Genomic DNA, 15,272 nt, shown 5'->3' with positions numbered 1-15,272 from the left:
CCTGAACTATTCTGTTACACCTAGAGCGGTGTATCTTCTTTTTCCTCTAATTCCGAGGGTTTAGGCGTCCCTCCGCCTGCTGGCAGAGTGGGTCCTGGTTTAAGTATAGGCCAAAGGGCTGCTGCTTCTTTTTGGAGATCTTCTCCGTGGTCGTGCTGGAACTTTTGTAGATCCTCTGGTAATCTTATTTTAACCTTCTTCTGTTTGTAAGTAAATGATAGTCCTTGTGGGAACTCCCACCTATAAGGGATTGAGTTAAGTCTCAACAACTTAGCCAATTCTGAATAGGTGGCTCTCAGATCCAATAGCTGTTTAGGAATATCTCGGTAGATTTCCACCCTTTTCTCTTGTATCTCAATTGAGTTTTTGAAGTGTAGGCCTAATATTTTGTCTCTCTCCTCTCTTGATCTCAAAGCTATTAGACAGTCTCTAGATCTATCTTTTCTTACCAATCTTCCCAGTCGAAAAGCCGATACTATTTTAAAATCACTTTCTTCTTTTAAGCCCCAGAACTTTGAAAATTCTGTTGTCAAAAATCCAATCAAATCTTCTTGTTCGATTTCTGGGACCGCCCTAAGCCTAAGATTAGTCTCCCGGTTTTTCAGTTCCACCAAAGAGAGATAGGTTTGTTGGTCCCCTATCTGTTTATGCAGAGGCTTGACTTCTGCTTTAACTTCCTCAACCTCTTTTTTAGCTGATGTTGCAATTTCAACGGCTTCCCCTGCCAATTTTCGGTTCTCTTCCGTTGCTCCTTGCAATTTTTCAATTGCTTGGGTGTGTTGGGAAACCTGATCTGTCAATTTCTGGATCGAGGATGTAGCTTGGTCAATTTTTGTTGATTGGTTATCAATTTTTTGATTTAATGTTGACAATTGTTCCAAAACTTGTTTCAGTGCTGCCTCTGCTCCTCCTGATGCCATATCTTCCTCTTCAGATTTTTCAGGCTTTTCACTTTCTACTTTTTGTGTTGCAAGCACAGCAGGCACTGATAGTCTACGTCCCTGAGTTAAAGTTGTTTGCAAAAGCTGTGCCTGCTTTTTTGCTTTTTCTTTTTCCTTAGCTTCCTTAGCTTTGGCTGCTCTTGTCTTTCCTGTACCACTCATCAGTCAATGTTCAAGGTCAGATGTTGTAATCCCATGGGAAAGACAAGTCCAAATTTATAAACAGTCTGGAGAAAGAAAGTAAGCAAAAAAACTTTTCCCAGGCCTTTGTTATCCAATGTCCTCTAGGGGGAGTGCCACCAAAAGTTAGTAAGAAGAAGGTAACTTTTCCGCCATTAAAGTTTCCTTTTTCAAAAACAATTTTAAAAGCAAGTTAGTTCCAAAACACTAAGAAAAAAGTCCTGCAGAGCACTTTAAAACGTTTAACAATGTTCCAACAAGGTGCCTGCAATTGTATCCACTCAAACTAAGTAAGCCCAAAAGTTGCACTTCAGTTACAAAAGTATCTGGAAGTTTGTAACAGTTCCGCAGTCAAGCAACTTCACCCGGCCACCCGAAGATTTGGGGTTAGAGTCTTCCCTCGCCCCATGGGGGACCGCTCCAAGTCCAATTTAAACTGTATTTTTTCTTCCTTTAAGAATAGAATTTCAAGTGTGCACGAAAGTCCCACTTTAAAGCCTTAAAGCTTCCCTGTTCACAGCGCTTTCCGCTCTTTAAACAGTCTGCTTTGATCTTATAAGCAGTGCCGGAAGACGGACTTCCTCTTTCTCGTCTCCCGGTTTCAGCCAAATTTCTTCAAGTTATTGTAACAAATCTTAAGTCCTTACTCACGGGTTTGCTGTTTCAGAGTAGTATTTTTTGGAAGAAAGGTCAGCGCTCATCCGTGACAGCCGCGCGGCTTCGCCTCCGCAGAAAGAGCGATGAACTCACAGCACCGCTCCCCCTCCTTCACTCCGGAGCCCCTTACGGGGTCCCTTCCGCGAATTTGGGGTCGCTCCAGGTGCCCGCCGAGTCCCACGGCCACGGACTCTCTCTGTCCGTGGTTTTTCTTGATGGGTTGCCGCTGCGCCGTAGCGAAACAACCCTTTTCTGCGGTGCCCCTCTTCAGAGCTCGAAGAGGTCCGCCATCACGGTTTCGCGCCGCCTCCGGAAGTCCCCCATAAGCACTGTTAGTCTGCGTGAAACTGGCCACTTTTTACTTGGAATGCCAGTTTCTAATAAATCAAGTTACTTTCATTTTTTGAAAAAACAAACAAACATGTAGATGTATTATCGATTTTTCAAGCAACAGCTCAACCAGATTTTGTTTGTGCACCAAAAATCCCCACCATTTTAACATTTTCAATTATTCTGAAAGTGGTCGCAAACCGAGGGTTTGCAGAAAACACCATTCAGTAGCAGAAAGTGGTTCATTTTAGGGAACCACTGACATGATTTTATAACCCACATGGAGAATGCTAGTGGATTTTCTAAATACCGTATTTTTCGCTCTGTAAGACGCACCAGACCACAAGACGCACTTAGTTTTTGGAGGAGGAAAACAAGAAAAAAAATGTTCTGAATCTCAGAAGCCAGAACAGCAAGAGGGATCGCTGCGCAGTGAAAGCAGCAATCCCTCTTGCTGTTCTGGCTTCTGGGATAGCTGCGCAGCCTGCATTCGCTCCATAAGACGCACGCACATTTCCCCTTACTTTTTAGGAGGGAAAAAGTGAGTCTTATAGAGCAAAAAATACGGTGCGTTACAGGCATTTAAAATACCGAACCAGTGGCGTAGCGTGGGGGTGCAGGGGGGGCCGGCCGCACCGGGCGCAACATCTGGGGGGGGCGCGCTCGCACTCGCAGCTCTGTGCCCCTACCTGGCTCACTCACTCTCTCTCACTGCAGTGCTGGCTGTGCGAATCCGATCCGAGCTGCCGGGTCGCCGCCCACTGTGGAGGGGAGGGTGCCAGGCGTGCGGTGCGGAGAGAGAGCGAGGGACTATCTGGGGGAGGGACAGTGCAGCGGGGGGGGGGCGCAAATTACTTGCCTTGCCCCGGGTGCTGACAACCCACGCTACGCCACTGTACCGAACTACTTCTAGAAGTGATCCGTGCACCCATTTTCCTGCTGGACTGTGGTTCCCGCTGTCGGTACTGTTGAGCCCCATGCGCCATGCACCGCTACATCCCAGGAGCGGGCAGTGCTCTCCAGCTCTACCAAAAGGTAGATATTTGGAGAGGAATGTGGGCTGCTGGCCCCTTCCTGCGGTGAGGCCTTTCTTCCTCAGACAGACCTTGAGCCTAGCCTCTGCAAGCTCCACAACCGAACAAATGCAGAATTGCTGCATGGGCAAAAAATGACCTGGGGGCGCGTGGGGTGGATTCCTCCCCAGCCTCTTGTCTTGAGCAATGGCTTTTTTTGCCTCCCCACTCCCACCTACTCTCTGAAGACTGGGGCCTCTTTGGAATATTAGGGGGGTGGGCAGGGAAAGGACTAGACCATGTGAAAAAGGAACATAATATTTTAGCTGCAGTTCATTCATTTCCAGCTTTGTATTCTTGCTATAAAAAAAGTGCACCTAGACATTCCGTTGTTGTGCCCATAACCTCGGTTTAAGGTGCCCTTTGTTGTTGTTTAGTCGTTTAGTCCTGTCCGACTCTTCGTGACCCCTGGACCAGAGCACGCCAGGCACTCCTGTCTTCCACTGCCTCCCGCAGTTTGGTCAGATTCATCTTCGTTGCTTCAAGAACACTGTCCCACCATCTCGTCCTCTGTCGTCCCCTTCTCCTTGTGCCCTCCATCTTTCCCAGCATCAGGGTCTTTTCCAGGGAGTCTTCTCTTCTCATGAGGTGGCCAAAGTCTTGGAGCCTCAGCTTCAGGATCTGTCCTTCCAGTGAGCACTCAGGGCTGATTTCCTTTAGAATGGAGAGGTTTGGTCTTCTTGCAGTCCATGGGACTCTCAAGAGTCTCCTCCAGCACCATAATTCAAGAGCATCAATTCTAAAGGTGCCCTTTAGCTCCTGGTTTTCATATCTCAGTTTCTTAACACTGGTTGGAAGTTTTTGGGTGTCCCGGGCATTGTGGAAGCCCCCTCTCCCAAGATATGGTCCCCGGCACTTATGCCTGCCATGCAGAGAGGTGGGTGGGAGGTGGGTGGCAAGGCTTGGGCAACTGTCTTCCTCCTCCAACACCTGCACCCTCTCCCTTCGACTTGCACCTCCCTTGTTCCTCCGTTGGGGCCCCAATTAAACAAAATTCAGCCAGAACTTGCTAAATGGCAACCAATTATTTCTGCATCCCTTTGAAAGGAGCAAGAGGGGGCAGCTCTGCAAGCACAAAAGGCTGGGATTAACTCTGGAGAAAGGAGGCGGGTTAAGAAAGAGGCAGCAGCCCAGGTTTCTGGTGGGGGCAGCTGCTCCCTCCCCCCAAAACCTAAGACCATAAGAGCAGCCTGCTGAATCAGGCCAGTGGTCCATTTGGCCAGCATCCTGTTCTCACACTAGTTGACTGGATGCTCCCAATGGGAAGCCCACAAGCAAGCTTCGGCTGGGGAGGGTGGGATATAAATAAAATTTTATTATTTTATTATTTTCATTATGAGCTCAACAGAGACTTTCCGCCTCCTGTGGTTTCCAGCAACTGAGATTCACAAGCACTGCTGCTTCCCATGGTGGAACCAGAGCAGAAATATCCTGGCGAGGCGAAATAAATAAACCTCTCTGCCTCTCTTCTGTGAATTTGTCCAATTTGTCCAATCCTCGTATCTTCGGGACCGCCTCTCCTAGTCTGCCCCGCAGAGGACCTTAAGGACCTTAAGGTCCATGAATAACCATACTGTAGAGGTCCCGGGCGCTAAGGAAGCCAGACTATCCTCCACCAGGGCCAGGGCCTTCTCAGTGATGGCTCCGACTTGGTGGAATGCTCTGTCCCATGAGACCAGGGCCCTGCAGGATTTAACTTCCTTCCGCAGGGCCTGTAAGACAGAGCTATTCCGCCTGGCCTTTAATTTGAATTCAGCCTGATCTTTTATTTCCCTTCTCTTCCCTCCCCCTCTGCTTATATGAAGATTAGCCGCTTTGGGATCCCACAGCTAATTCTCCCCTGGCCTCCTCGCTGGCCCAAGTAGGACCAATTCAGCCAGCTAGCCCTGGGGATTATCTAATGCTTATTAGATGGATTTCCCCTAAATTGATTTCTGAACTTTGAATTTTATTGTTATTCATGTTTTTATACTGTATTTTATGCTGCTTTTACAATTGTTTTAAATTTGTTGTTAGCCGCCCTGAGCCCAGTTTTTGAACCAGGAAGGGCGGGGTATCAATATAAATTTATTATTATTTATTTTTATTTTAAAGTTGGTGGCCCTCACTGCTCCCTGTGGAAGCGAGCTCCATAACAGCTAGCTTTCATGATCCATCGCTCTTTGATAAAATCACTGACTATTCAAGCCAGGAGCTGAGCTGTAGTCCCTCCATGTGTTTCTCCCCACACCGCCCCCGGCCCCTGCCACTTTATTTTTTTTTAAAAAGACAGTTATAAGGGACGTGGGTTAAACCACAGAGCCTAGGGCTTGCCGATCAGAAGGTTGGCGGTTCGAATCCCCGCGACAGGGTGAGCTTCCGTTGCTCGGTCCCTGCTCCTGCCAACCTATCAGTTCGAAAGCACAAGTAGATAAATAGGTACCACATCGGCGGGAAGGTAAATGGCGTTTCCGTGTGCTGCTCTGGTTCGCCAGAAGCGGCTTAGTCATGCTGGCCATATGACCTGGAAGCTGTATGCCGGCTCCCTCGGCCAATAAAGTGAGATGAGCGCCCCAACCCCAGAGTCGGCCACGACCGGACCTAATGGTCAGGGTTCCCTTTACCTTTACCTTTAAAGATAGATCCCATCTCGGGAGTTGGATGACCTGATCCTGAAGGCAGCTGGCTGTGTTCTTTGTCCCCAGAGCGCTCCACATCTGTTTGTTCCTCTTCCCGTGTGATTCATTGATGGAGCCAGCCAAGTTTCAGGACTGCTCTCTGAGCCCGCACCTGTTCCAGGGTTTGGGGATGGGGTGGGGTAGGATACAATTTCCACGAAAAGATAAAATGAGGACAATGCTACACACCCCTTCCAGTCAAAAGGTTGGTGCACACAGGTGTTGTCGCTCCCTTGAGGCTGCAGCGTCAGGTGGGTGCCTGCGCAAATGGAGCGTCCCAGGCACAGCCGTGTTTTCCAGGGGAGTCAGTCCACATGTCTGCCTAGCAGCTGCTGAGCGAAGAACTCGAGGGATGTGCGTGCATGTGTGAATGGGGCAATTTGGGTGTTGGGCAAGCCAGGCCACCCCTCTGCCTGCTGCCTTGTGTCTGTCATTTACACCTGAACTATTGGGCTAAGGCAGGGGTCAGCAAACTTTTTCAGCAGGGGGCCGTTCCACTGACCCTCAGACCTCGTGGGGGCCAGATTATATTTTGAAAAATATATGAATGAATTCCTATGACCCACAAATACCCCAGAGATGCATTTTAAATAAAAGGGCACATTCTGCTCATGTAAAAACACACTGATTCCTGGACCGTCCGCGGGCCAGATTTAGAAGGCGATTGGGCCGCATCCGGCCCCTGGGCCTTAGTTTGCCTACCCATGGGCTAAGGCAACTGTTTCATTTTGGAATCTTTAAGGTAATATTTCGGTTTCCTGTTAATTATGTTGCTTTGAACGTATGCTTTATTTTTGACTTTCTTCTGCAGTCTTTTATTCTGAATAGCTTTATTTGATATTTTAATGTAGGTACACCACTTTGAGGTGGTGTTCTTAAAAAGATAAAGTGGTATAGAAATGAAATTAATAATCATAGTCTGAACTGAACCACATAGACCCTGCCTGCAGCTTCCTCCTTAGGGTAGTGATAAAGCGGGATATCAAATCCAAACTCCTCCTCCTCCTCTTCTTCTTCTTCCTCTTCTTCTTCTTCTTCTTCTTCTTCTTCTTCTTCTTCTTCTTCTTCTTCTTCTTCCTCTGAATCCATGTGCTTCAATGGCACTGCTTGCCTCAGGAGCAAAAGGCAGAGATTGCGGCAGAATTATCTGCTCTGCAAGGGAGGCTGACGGGAGGAATAAAATCTGAGCAGCAAATTATGCAGAGATACAGAGGGCAGCTCCTTTTCTAAACATGGTAGCATTTTTTTTAATTCTTTAACATTTTTCATGGGACACACAATCCAGGGCTTTGTGTTTTCTCCCTTGGGAGAAAAGCGCTTTGCACATGGTCAGGGATAGTCTCTTCCTCAACCAGCACTTCACACATGATTTGGCTGAGCCCTGGAACTGAAAACAGAGTTGGGTCCTGGTCCTTAAATTCCAGACGAGGCATCTCTCTCTGGAGGAAAGCCCCTTTGAGACGGTTTCTGGTCGTCTGCCTGATTTACAGGCGGGTCTGTGTGTAACAGGGTGGGGTCCCACATGCCCAGGCAGCTTCTTCCCGCATTGTGTCCTGGGTCTGGGAGCAGATGTGCAGGATCAATGAGATTTCAGTAAGCAGCTGGCTGGCAGGTTTACTCTACCCAGGACACAACTGCCTGCTTTCAGCCATCCCTTTGTTGCAGAGAGTGCAGAGCTCCAGAGATGAAGGTCAGAGCCGAACAGGCATTTGTGGGGAAATTCTGGCATTTGCAAGGATGCACACAACACGCAGAAACGGGAGGCATCCAATGTTGTTTAGTCGTGTCCGACTCTTCGTGACCCCCTGAGCACGCCAGGCCCTCCTGTCTTCCACTGCCTCCCACAGTTTGGTCAAACTCATGCTGGTAGCTTTGAGAACACTGTCCCACCATCTCGTCCTCTGTTGTCCCCTTTTCCTTATGTCCTCCATCTTTCCCAGCATCAGGGTCTTTTCCAGAGAGTCTTCTCTTCTCATGAGGTGGCCAAAGTACTGGAGCCTCAGCTTCAGGATCTGTCCTTCCAGTGAACACTCAGGGCTGATTTCCTTCAGAATGGAGAGGTTTGATCTTCTTGCAGTCCATGGGACTCTCAAGAGTCTCCCCCAGCACCAGAATTCAAAAGCATCAATTCTTTGGTGATCAGTCTTCTTTATGGTCCAGCTCTCACTTCCATAGATCACTACTGGGAAAACCATAGCTTTAACTATACGGACCTTTGCTGGCAAGGTGATGTCTCTGCTTTTTAAGATGCTGTCTAGGTTTGTCATTGCTTTTCTCCCAAGAAGCAGGCGTCTTTTAATTTCGTGGCTGCTGTCACCATCTGCAGTGATCATGGAGCCCAAGAAAGTAAAATCTCTCACTGCCTCCATTTCTTTCCCTTCTATTTGCCAGGAGGTGATGGGACCAGGGGCATGATCTTCATTTTTTTGATGTTGAGCTTCAGACCATATTTTGCGCTCTCCTCTTTCACCCTCTTTCCTCCTCACTTTCTGCCATCAATGTTGTGTCATCTGCATATCTGAGGTTGTTGACATTTCTTCCCGCAGTCTTAATTCCATCTTGGGATTCATCCAGCCCAGCCTTTCGCATGATGAATTCTGCATATGAGTTAAATAAGCAGGGAAACAATATACGCATCCAATGAGGAAGACCAAAAGGGGGGAAACCGTATCAAGGCGCTGAATAAAGAGTATTGCACTGTTTATTAATTTCCATCGCATTTCTGCCAAAACAGGCTTTCCGCAGGGGCACTTATGTTTCCTTGTGGACAACAGAAAGCTTCTTTAAAAACACTGTAGGCAGAACTCCGGAGGACGCGCCCTGAAAAATGCAAGAACGTGGGTGTTTCAAAATGGATTTTTTTTAATTGTCCACAAGGAAACACAAATGCCCCTGAGGAAGGCCTGTCCTGGCTGACGTGAGTTTGGCATTACAGTCATACCTCATGTTATGTCCGCTTCATGTTACATTCTTTCAGGTTACGTCCCGTGGCGACCTGGAAGTACTAGAAAGGGTTATCTCCGGGTTTCGCCACATGCGCAGAAGCGAAAATGACGTCACGCATGTGCAGAGGCAGCGAATTGCAACCCGCGCATGCGCTTATGCGCCGCTGCGGTTTGCGCTCTTTTCATGTTGCGAACGGGCCTCCGTAATGGATCCCATTCGCAACTAGAGGTACCACTGGACTAAAAAGGGAGATATTCTCCCCCGACCAGTTTCTTGAGATTGGTTCTTTCACCTTTTTTTGTCATCTGTAAGGACAGAATGAGACACCCCCGATATGTTGGAATTTGGAGTCTCATGGGCCTGAAAGCTGCTGCAATCGGTTCTGGTGGTGTTTTTGTTTTTAAAGTCCACAAGAGTTTTGATTTGTCAGATGAGGTGGGAGAGGAAAGGAGCTGAAAGCATTAATACATGCAGCAAATGTAGTTAGACTGCGGAACTCCCTGCCACAACGTAAAGGTAAAGGTACCCCTGCCCGTACGGGCCAGCCGTGTCCGACTCTAGGGTTGTGCGCTCATCTCACTTAAGAGGCCGGGAGCCAGCGCTGTCCGCAAACACTTCCGGGTCATGTGGCCAGCGTGACGAAGCTGCTCTGGCGAGCCAGCACCAGCACAGCACACGGAAACGGTACCTATTTATCTACTTGCACTTAGGGGTCGTTTCGAACTGCTAGATGGGCAGAAGCTGGGACCTAACGACGGGAGCGCATGCTGCCGCGGGGATTCGAACCGCCGACCATATGATCGGCAAGTCCTAGGCACTGAGGTTTTACCCACAGCGCCACCTTAATGGCTATAAATGAGGGCTGGACAAAACAGCGGGGGAGGAGAGGACTATGATGGTTACCAGCCACAGTGGCTCTGCTCTGTTCCCACAGCTGGAGGCAGCAATGCTTTGAATCCCAGTTGCTGGAACCCACAGAAAGGGAGAGGGCAGAAAGGGGGAGGCCTCTTGCATTCAGATTCTGCTTGTAGGCCTCTCTGGCCTGACCCAGCCAGCTCGACTTAATGTTCTTATGTGCTTAATGCTACAATCACAAACTGCCACTCCAAAAAGGCCCCTTGTCTCTGCTTGTTGTCATCTGTGCTTCACAGGGCATTCATTAAATAGAAGAATCACAGTGTTTTTCATAGCCCATCCCAGACTCAGGTTGGAGCCAAGCACCTGTTCCCAAACATTGCATTGCTGGCTTCGGAGAGTCTTCTTCCAACACAAGACCTTTGTCTAGAGAGCAGCCCTGGTGATGTTGGCCAATTCCACGCCCCCAGCCAGTCTGCCACAAGTTGTGCTAGATGCAGCCACACCAAACTCAAAATAAAAATAAAAATTTTATTTCTATCCCGCCCTCCCCAGCCAAAGCCGGGGTCAGAGCGGCTAACAACAGTAAAAATAACACATAAAATCACAATCAATTAATTGAAATACATTCTAAAATCAATTCATTTTAAAATCAATTCAGAGTCAAATTCATGGCAACCATGGGGCTAGAGTTCTGTGAGGATTACCAAAGGAGGGGGTCAGGCTGTGCCTTGGCCAAAGGCCTGGTGGAACAGCTCCATCTTGCAGGCCCTGCAGAAAGATGTCAAGTCCCGCAGGGCCCTAGTCTCTTGGGACAGAGCGTTCCACCAAGTTGGGGCCAGTACTGAAAAGGCCCTGGCTCTGGTTGAGGCCAGCCTAACCTCTCTGTGGCCTTGGACCTCCAAGATGTTTTGGTTTGAAGACCGTAAGGTCCTCCATGGGACATACCAGGAGAGATGGTCCCGTAGGTACAAGGGTCCTAGGTCGTATAGGGCTTTAAAGGTTAAAACCAGCACCTTAAACCTGATGCAGCCACACCAAACTCATGCTGTTCACATGCTGGTGTGGTGGCGATTTCTTTTTGTGACTAATCAAGAGACTGTATAGCAGGAGTGTGGAAGCTGTGGCCCTTCAGGTGTCCACAGAAGCATCGAATTGTAGGGTTGAAGGGTCCCCAGAGGCATCTAGTCTAACCCCTTGCAATGTAGGAATCTCAACTTGCAAACTGATTTTTTTCCGGAAGCAAGTAACCTGGAAATAAGTGCTGAAATGGCTCTGTTCCACTCTTGTTTTCGGAAGTGGATTTTATGATGCTCAAAAGCCCATGTATAATGCAGAAATAAACTGTGTGGATGCACCATTGTGCTCCGTGCCTGGAAGTGGTTTTTGCATCGTGTGGAAGCTCAGCTATAATGTGGAATTTAACAGTTAGGGGGACGTCGTGAAAATGGAATAAACGGACACATAAATTCAGCCTTTGTCTTTTTCAGCAAGACCGTTGCAGGTTCTGTAGTCGAGGGAGGAGGCCTCCGGCCCCTGAGTCGCACTTAACCCTGGCCTTGTAAATGAAAATCCATTTTATCACTCCTTCCGAAGTGCCTCTTTACATCGTTCTCCCCACGTAAAACAATTGCTTTGGGAGGCCAAGTCGCTTTGGACTTTGATAAATTAAGCCGTTGGCTTAGCTCAGAGAGGAAGAGGATATCATTTGTCATTATTCCAGCTGCAAATCTTTCTTGGCTTTTCTCGCTTCGCTCTTCTCTGGAGCAAAAAGGCTTGTGTGAATGTGCACCAATTTGACTGAGGACCACTTTTTTAATAATAATAATAATAATAATAATAATAATAATAATAATAATAAATAGGTTCAGAAAATATGCCAATATGGTATGTGTGTATGTCACGTTTGGAGAAAGAATGAGGAATTTGTGAAAATGAGTGACGGACGACCCGGCTGAATTACTTCATAACCTTTTAAATATATTACTCGAAAACAAGAGTGGCTGACCTAAGGTTGTTGGAGGCCTGCTTCCCTCGGTCCCAGCCAGCATGCCAAGTGGTCAGAGACTTGGGTCTTTGTGAGGCAGTGCACTACTTTATTTAGGGAACAGTCTGCAAGAAGTATTTTCCTGCTGCTGTTGGTTTCAAGTTTACCCTAGAAAAGCCTCAAATTTTATTTTGGGGGTTAGATAATTTTCATTTATTGAGAAGAACGAACTGCGAACGCCAGCCTGTTTTGTACAAACAAGCTATAGGGACGACTAAAATAAACTGCACACACGGTTTCATTTCTATAATGACGATACAATGCAATGCAATGTCCCGTGTTGAGCAGATGGGAGGTGAATGCCTGGTAGGTAATGAAAAGCAAACAAAGCAGTTATAAAGGGGTTCGGTGGATACAGAGCAAGATGCACATCAAAGAATTAAGCAGAGAAGCCTCAGTAGGGAAGCCAGTCGTGTGTTTTCTTATTCCTTATTCCTTTGTGTAGAAAGGGGCTCCACTCTCCTCATGCCCAGATGCTGAAATATTTAGAACTGGATGCAAATTTAATTGACGTGATTTTTTAAAAACTGGGGAATCTTTCCACAAGACAATGCTATTCCACGGTTGCTTGTTCTTAACCCTGCGGCATTTAAATGCAACCAAAGGACTATACTTTCCCTGGAAATTGACCCCCCCCATTGTTTGGGTGACTCACATTCGGAAGAGGTGAGCACGGAACTAAATAAAACTAAAAATGAAAACTGAATAATTGTGGTGCGTTTTGTTTTGTGTTTTACCAAATCGCCAAAGAAACAAGATTTTTTTTTTTTTTTTTGCTTAAGTGGTTTTGAAAACTGTACAACAGAAATGATCAATAAAGGTTGCTATCAAAATAAAAATAAACATTCATTCAATCCTTGGTTGAGACTTGTTTTTTATATCCTTCTGAAATTCAGTTTAACATTACCTCCAATCTTCCCATTGTGTTTCGAGTCAAATTCCTGAAATACGCACTTAACTTTGTTTTCACCCTATTATTTAACTTACTTAAAGATTTTCCAAGTTTTTCTATTTACACACAGAAGCTCAATCAAGACCTACCAACGGATTGATATTTTGATAATGTTCTTTTACGCAGACTCTGTTATGTACTGAAGTTCTCACCCTGGGCCAGCAGGGGGATACTGTAGATAGTTATGCAAATAAGGGAATCGAAAGTGACATTCAGTGATTGGATAGCTTTAGAAAGTTGCTACAGTAACATTGTACTGGAGCTCTATATAAGCAGGCTGACTGAACCCTTCAGCTCAGTTCTGTTCTGACCTCTGAATAAACAAGAGCTGTTTGAAGAATCGCTGTGTCGTTAGATATGTTCACCCACAACTTAACTGACTCTGTATATATTCCACTCTCTGGCAATTTTTTCCTCTGTAACGCCTCATAGCCTTGCTGAGAGTCTTGCTAATTCTACATAATCTTATAGTTTATTTTGCCAGGGGCAAAGCACCACATTTCGGAAATTCCCCCTGCCTTTGAAATGCTGGCAATGTCCAGGCAAATCCAGGCGTTTGGCAGCCCTGTCTGGGGCTCCTGTGGCCACAGAGTTGTGTGGGACCCCCGCGGGTCATCTAGTCCAACCCCCTGCAATGCAGGTATCTCAACTAAAGCACCTGTGCCTCCCATCCTGCAGGTTAACATGAAGAAGGAGAAGGTGGTCCAGTGGACGATGGACGGCGAGGAGGAGAACCTGGTCTTGGTCAATGGAAGCTGCGGTGACCCAGCCAAGGACAAGGCTGAGCCTACCTTGAAAGTCAAAAGGAAGCAGAAGAATGCAGGTATCCTGGGAGTCTGCCTACTGCTCACTCACAGAGGCTGGCGGTTTGGCACCTCTTTGGCTGAGGAGGTGCAAAAAAGTTTGGATTGAGTTTCCACTGAAATGAGGCTGCATTTTAATGTTGTCTTTTAATCTTGTTTTTTAAACAGTATTTCAATCAATTGTTTTTATATTTGGTGTTAGCCGCCCTGAGACCGGTCTTGGCTGGGGAGGGCGGGGTATAAATCTATTATTATTATTATTATTATTATTATTATTATTATTATCCCAAGCAGACTGTGGAGCCAGGCGTGGTGCAGCGGTTGGCTCCTGGCTGAAGCTCCTGCGTCTCAGAAGGGCACTAAAAATAGAGGGCACTGAAACGGCTCTAGGGGTTTAGGTGGCAGCGGTGGTGTTGTGATGCCTAAGCCCATACCAGCACCTGGAGGTGCAAACCTGGGATCTTTGGATCTTGAATGTTTTCACACATTAATGCCACATCCTGTAGAATTCTATCAGTTGTACAGTGGGACAGGATGAGAACAGAAATCGTGCTCTGGCGGTGCAGCGACGGCAGGAGGCCCCATTAGCTAAAGTGGTGCTTCAGATTAAGAACAGTTTCAGGTCAAGAACAGACCTCCAGAACGAATTAAGTTCTTAACCCGAGGTACCACTGTATTAGGGACGTGGGTGGCGCTGTGGGTAAAACCTCAGTGCCTAGGACTTGCCGATCGCATGGTCGGCGGTTCGAATCCCCGCGGCGGGGTGAGCTCCCATCGTTCGGTCCCAGCTCCTGCCAACCTAGCAGTTCAAAAGCACCCCCGGGTGCAAGTAGATAAATAGGGACCGCTTACCAGCGGGAAGGTAAACGGCGTTCCGTGTGCTGCGCTGGCTCGCCAGATGCAGCTTGTCACACTGGCCATGTGACCCGGAAGTGTCTTCGGACAGCGCTGGCTCCCGGCCTATAGAGTGAGATGAGCGCACAACCCTAGAGTCTGTCAAGACTGGCCCGTACGGGCAGGGGTACCTTACCACTGTATTAGGTGAGCAGGTTCTGGGGTGGGTTGTGGGGGTTCCCTAGTGGCTTGGCCCAAATGGGCGGAAGCTGAGTCGAGGCCCCGTTTCCTGTTGCGCAGATGTCGATGACGCAGAGAAAGTGCCTCGCAAGGCGAAGTGGAAGGAACAGGATGAGGAGGTCCCCAAAGAAGGCCAGGAGGAGGTGAGATCTTTTTTCAAACCCTGAATGTCACATCACGTTTAGCAGTTGCTCGTAATACAAACCAGCGGTTCCCAAAAAGTTTGTGGGCCACCTGTCTTTTGGTTCCATAAACTCACCCCCTGTTCCCCCCACCCTCCCTTATAAAAAGTGTAACTCAGAACAGTGGGTTGCACAACCCCGTATAAGGAAAACAGTAGCACAATAAAATTAAGTACCGTATTTTTTGCTCTATAAGACTCACTTTTTCCCTCCTAAAAAGTAAGGGGAAATGTGTGTGCGTCTTATGGAGCGAATGCAGGCTGCACAGCTATCCCAGAAGCTAGAACAGCAAGAGGGATTGCTGCTTTCACTGCGCAGCGATCCCTCTTACTGTTCTGCCTTCTGAGATTCAGAATATTTTTTTTCTTGTTTTCTTTCTCCAAAAACTAGGTGCGTCTTTTTGTCTGGTGCGTCTTATACAGCGAAAAATACGGTAATTTGTAAAAAGTTCCCATTCTTCTTTGAAGTCACAGTTGTCCTTATCACGCAGTTTGTATGTCAATTTAGCCAACTCTGCATAGTTCCTCAATTTCTCTTGCCACTGTTCTTTTGCTGGGGTTTCCTCATTCTTCCAT

At 47.3% G+C, this 15,272-nt stretch overlaps 1 protein-coding gene across 2 annotated transcripts in view; it reads left to right on the top strand.

Annotated features, from left to right (window-relative positions):
• The window catches only part of DNMT3B (DNA methyltransferase 3 beta), a 58,424-nt gene that overhangs the window by 14,731 nt on the left and 28,421 nt on the right, over nt 1-15,272 (top strand). For both annotated transcript variants that reach the window (XM_083447355.1, XM_083447356.1), the window contains exons 2-3: nt 13,317-13,461; nt 14,576-14,658. In XM_083447355.1, the coding sequence (XP_083303481.1) occupies nt 13,323-13,461; nt 14,576-14,658 (222 nt within the window). In that variant the 5' untranslated portion in view covers nt 13,317-13,322. The remainder of the gene's footprint in view (nt 1-13,316; nt 13,462-14,575; nt 14,659-15,272) is intronic.

Source organism: Podarcis tiliguerta (genome assembly GCF_965153285.1).
Source record: "Podarcis tiliguerta genome assembly, chromosome: 6".
In the NCBI taxonomy this organism is placed as follows: Eukaryota; Metazoa; Chordata; class Lepidosauria; order Squamata; family Lacertidae; genus Podarcis; species Podarcis tiliguerta.
The sequence above is the reverse complement of the archived record's forward strand: the minus strand, read 5'-3'. Positions and strand labels throughout refer to the sequence as shown.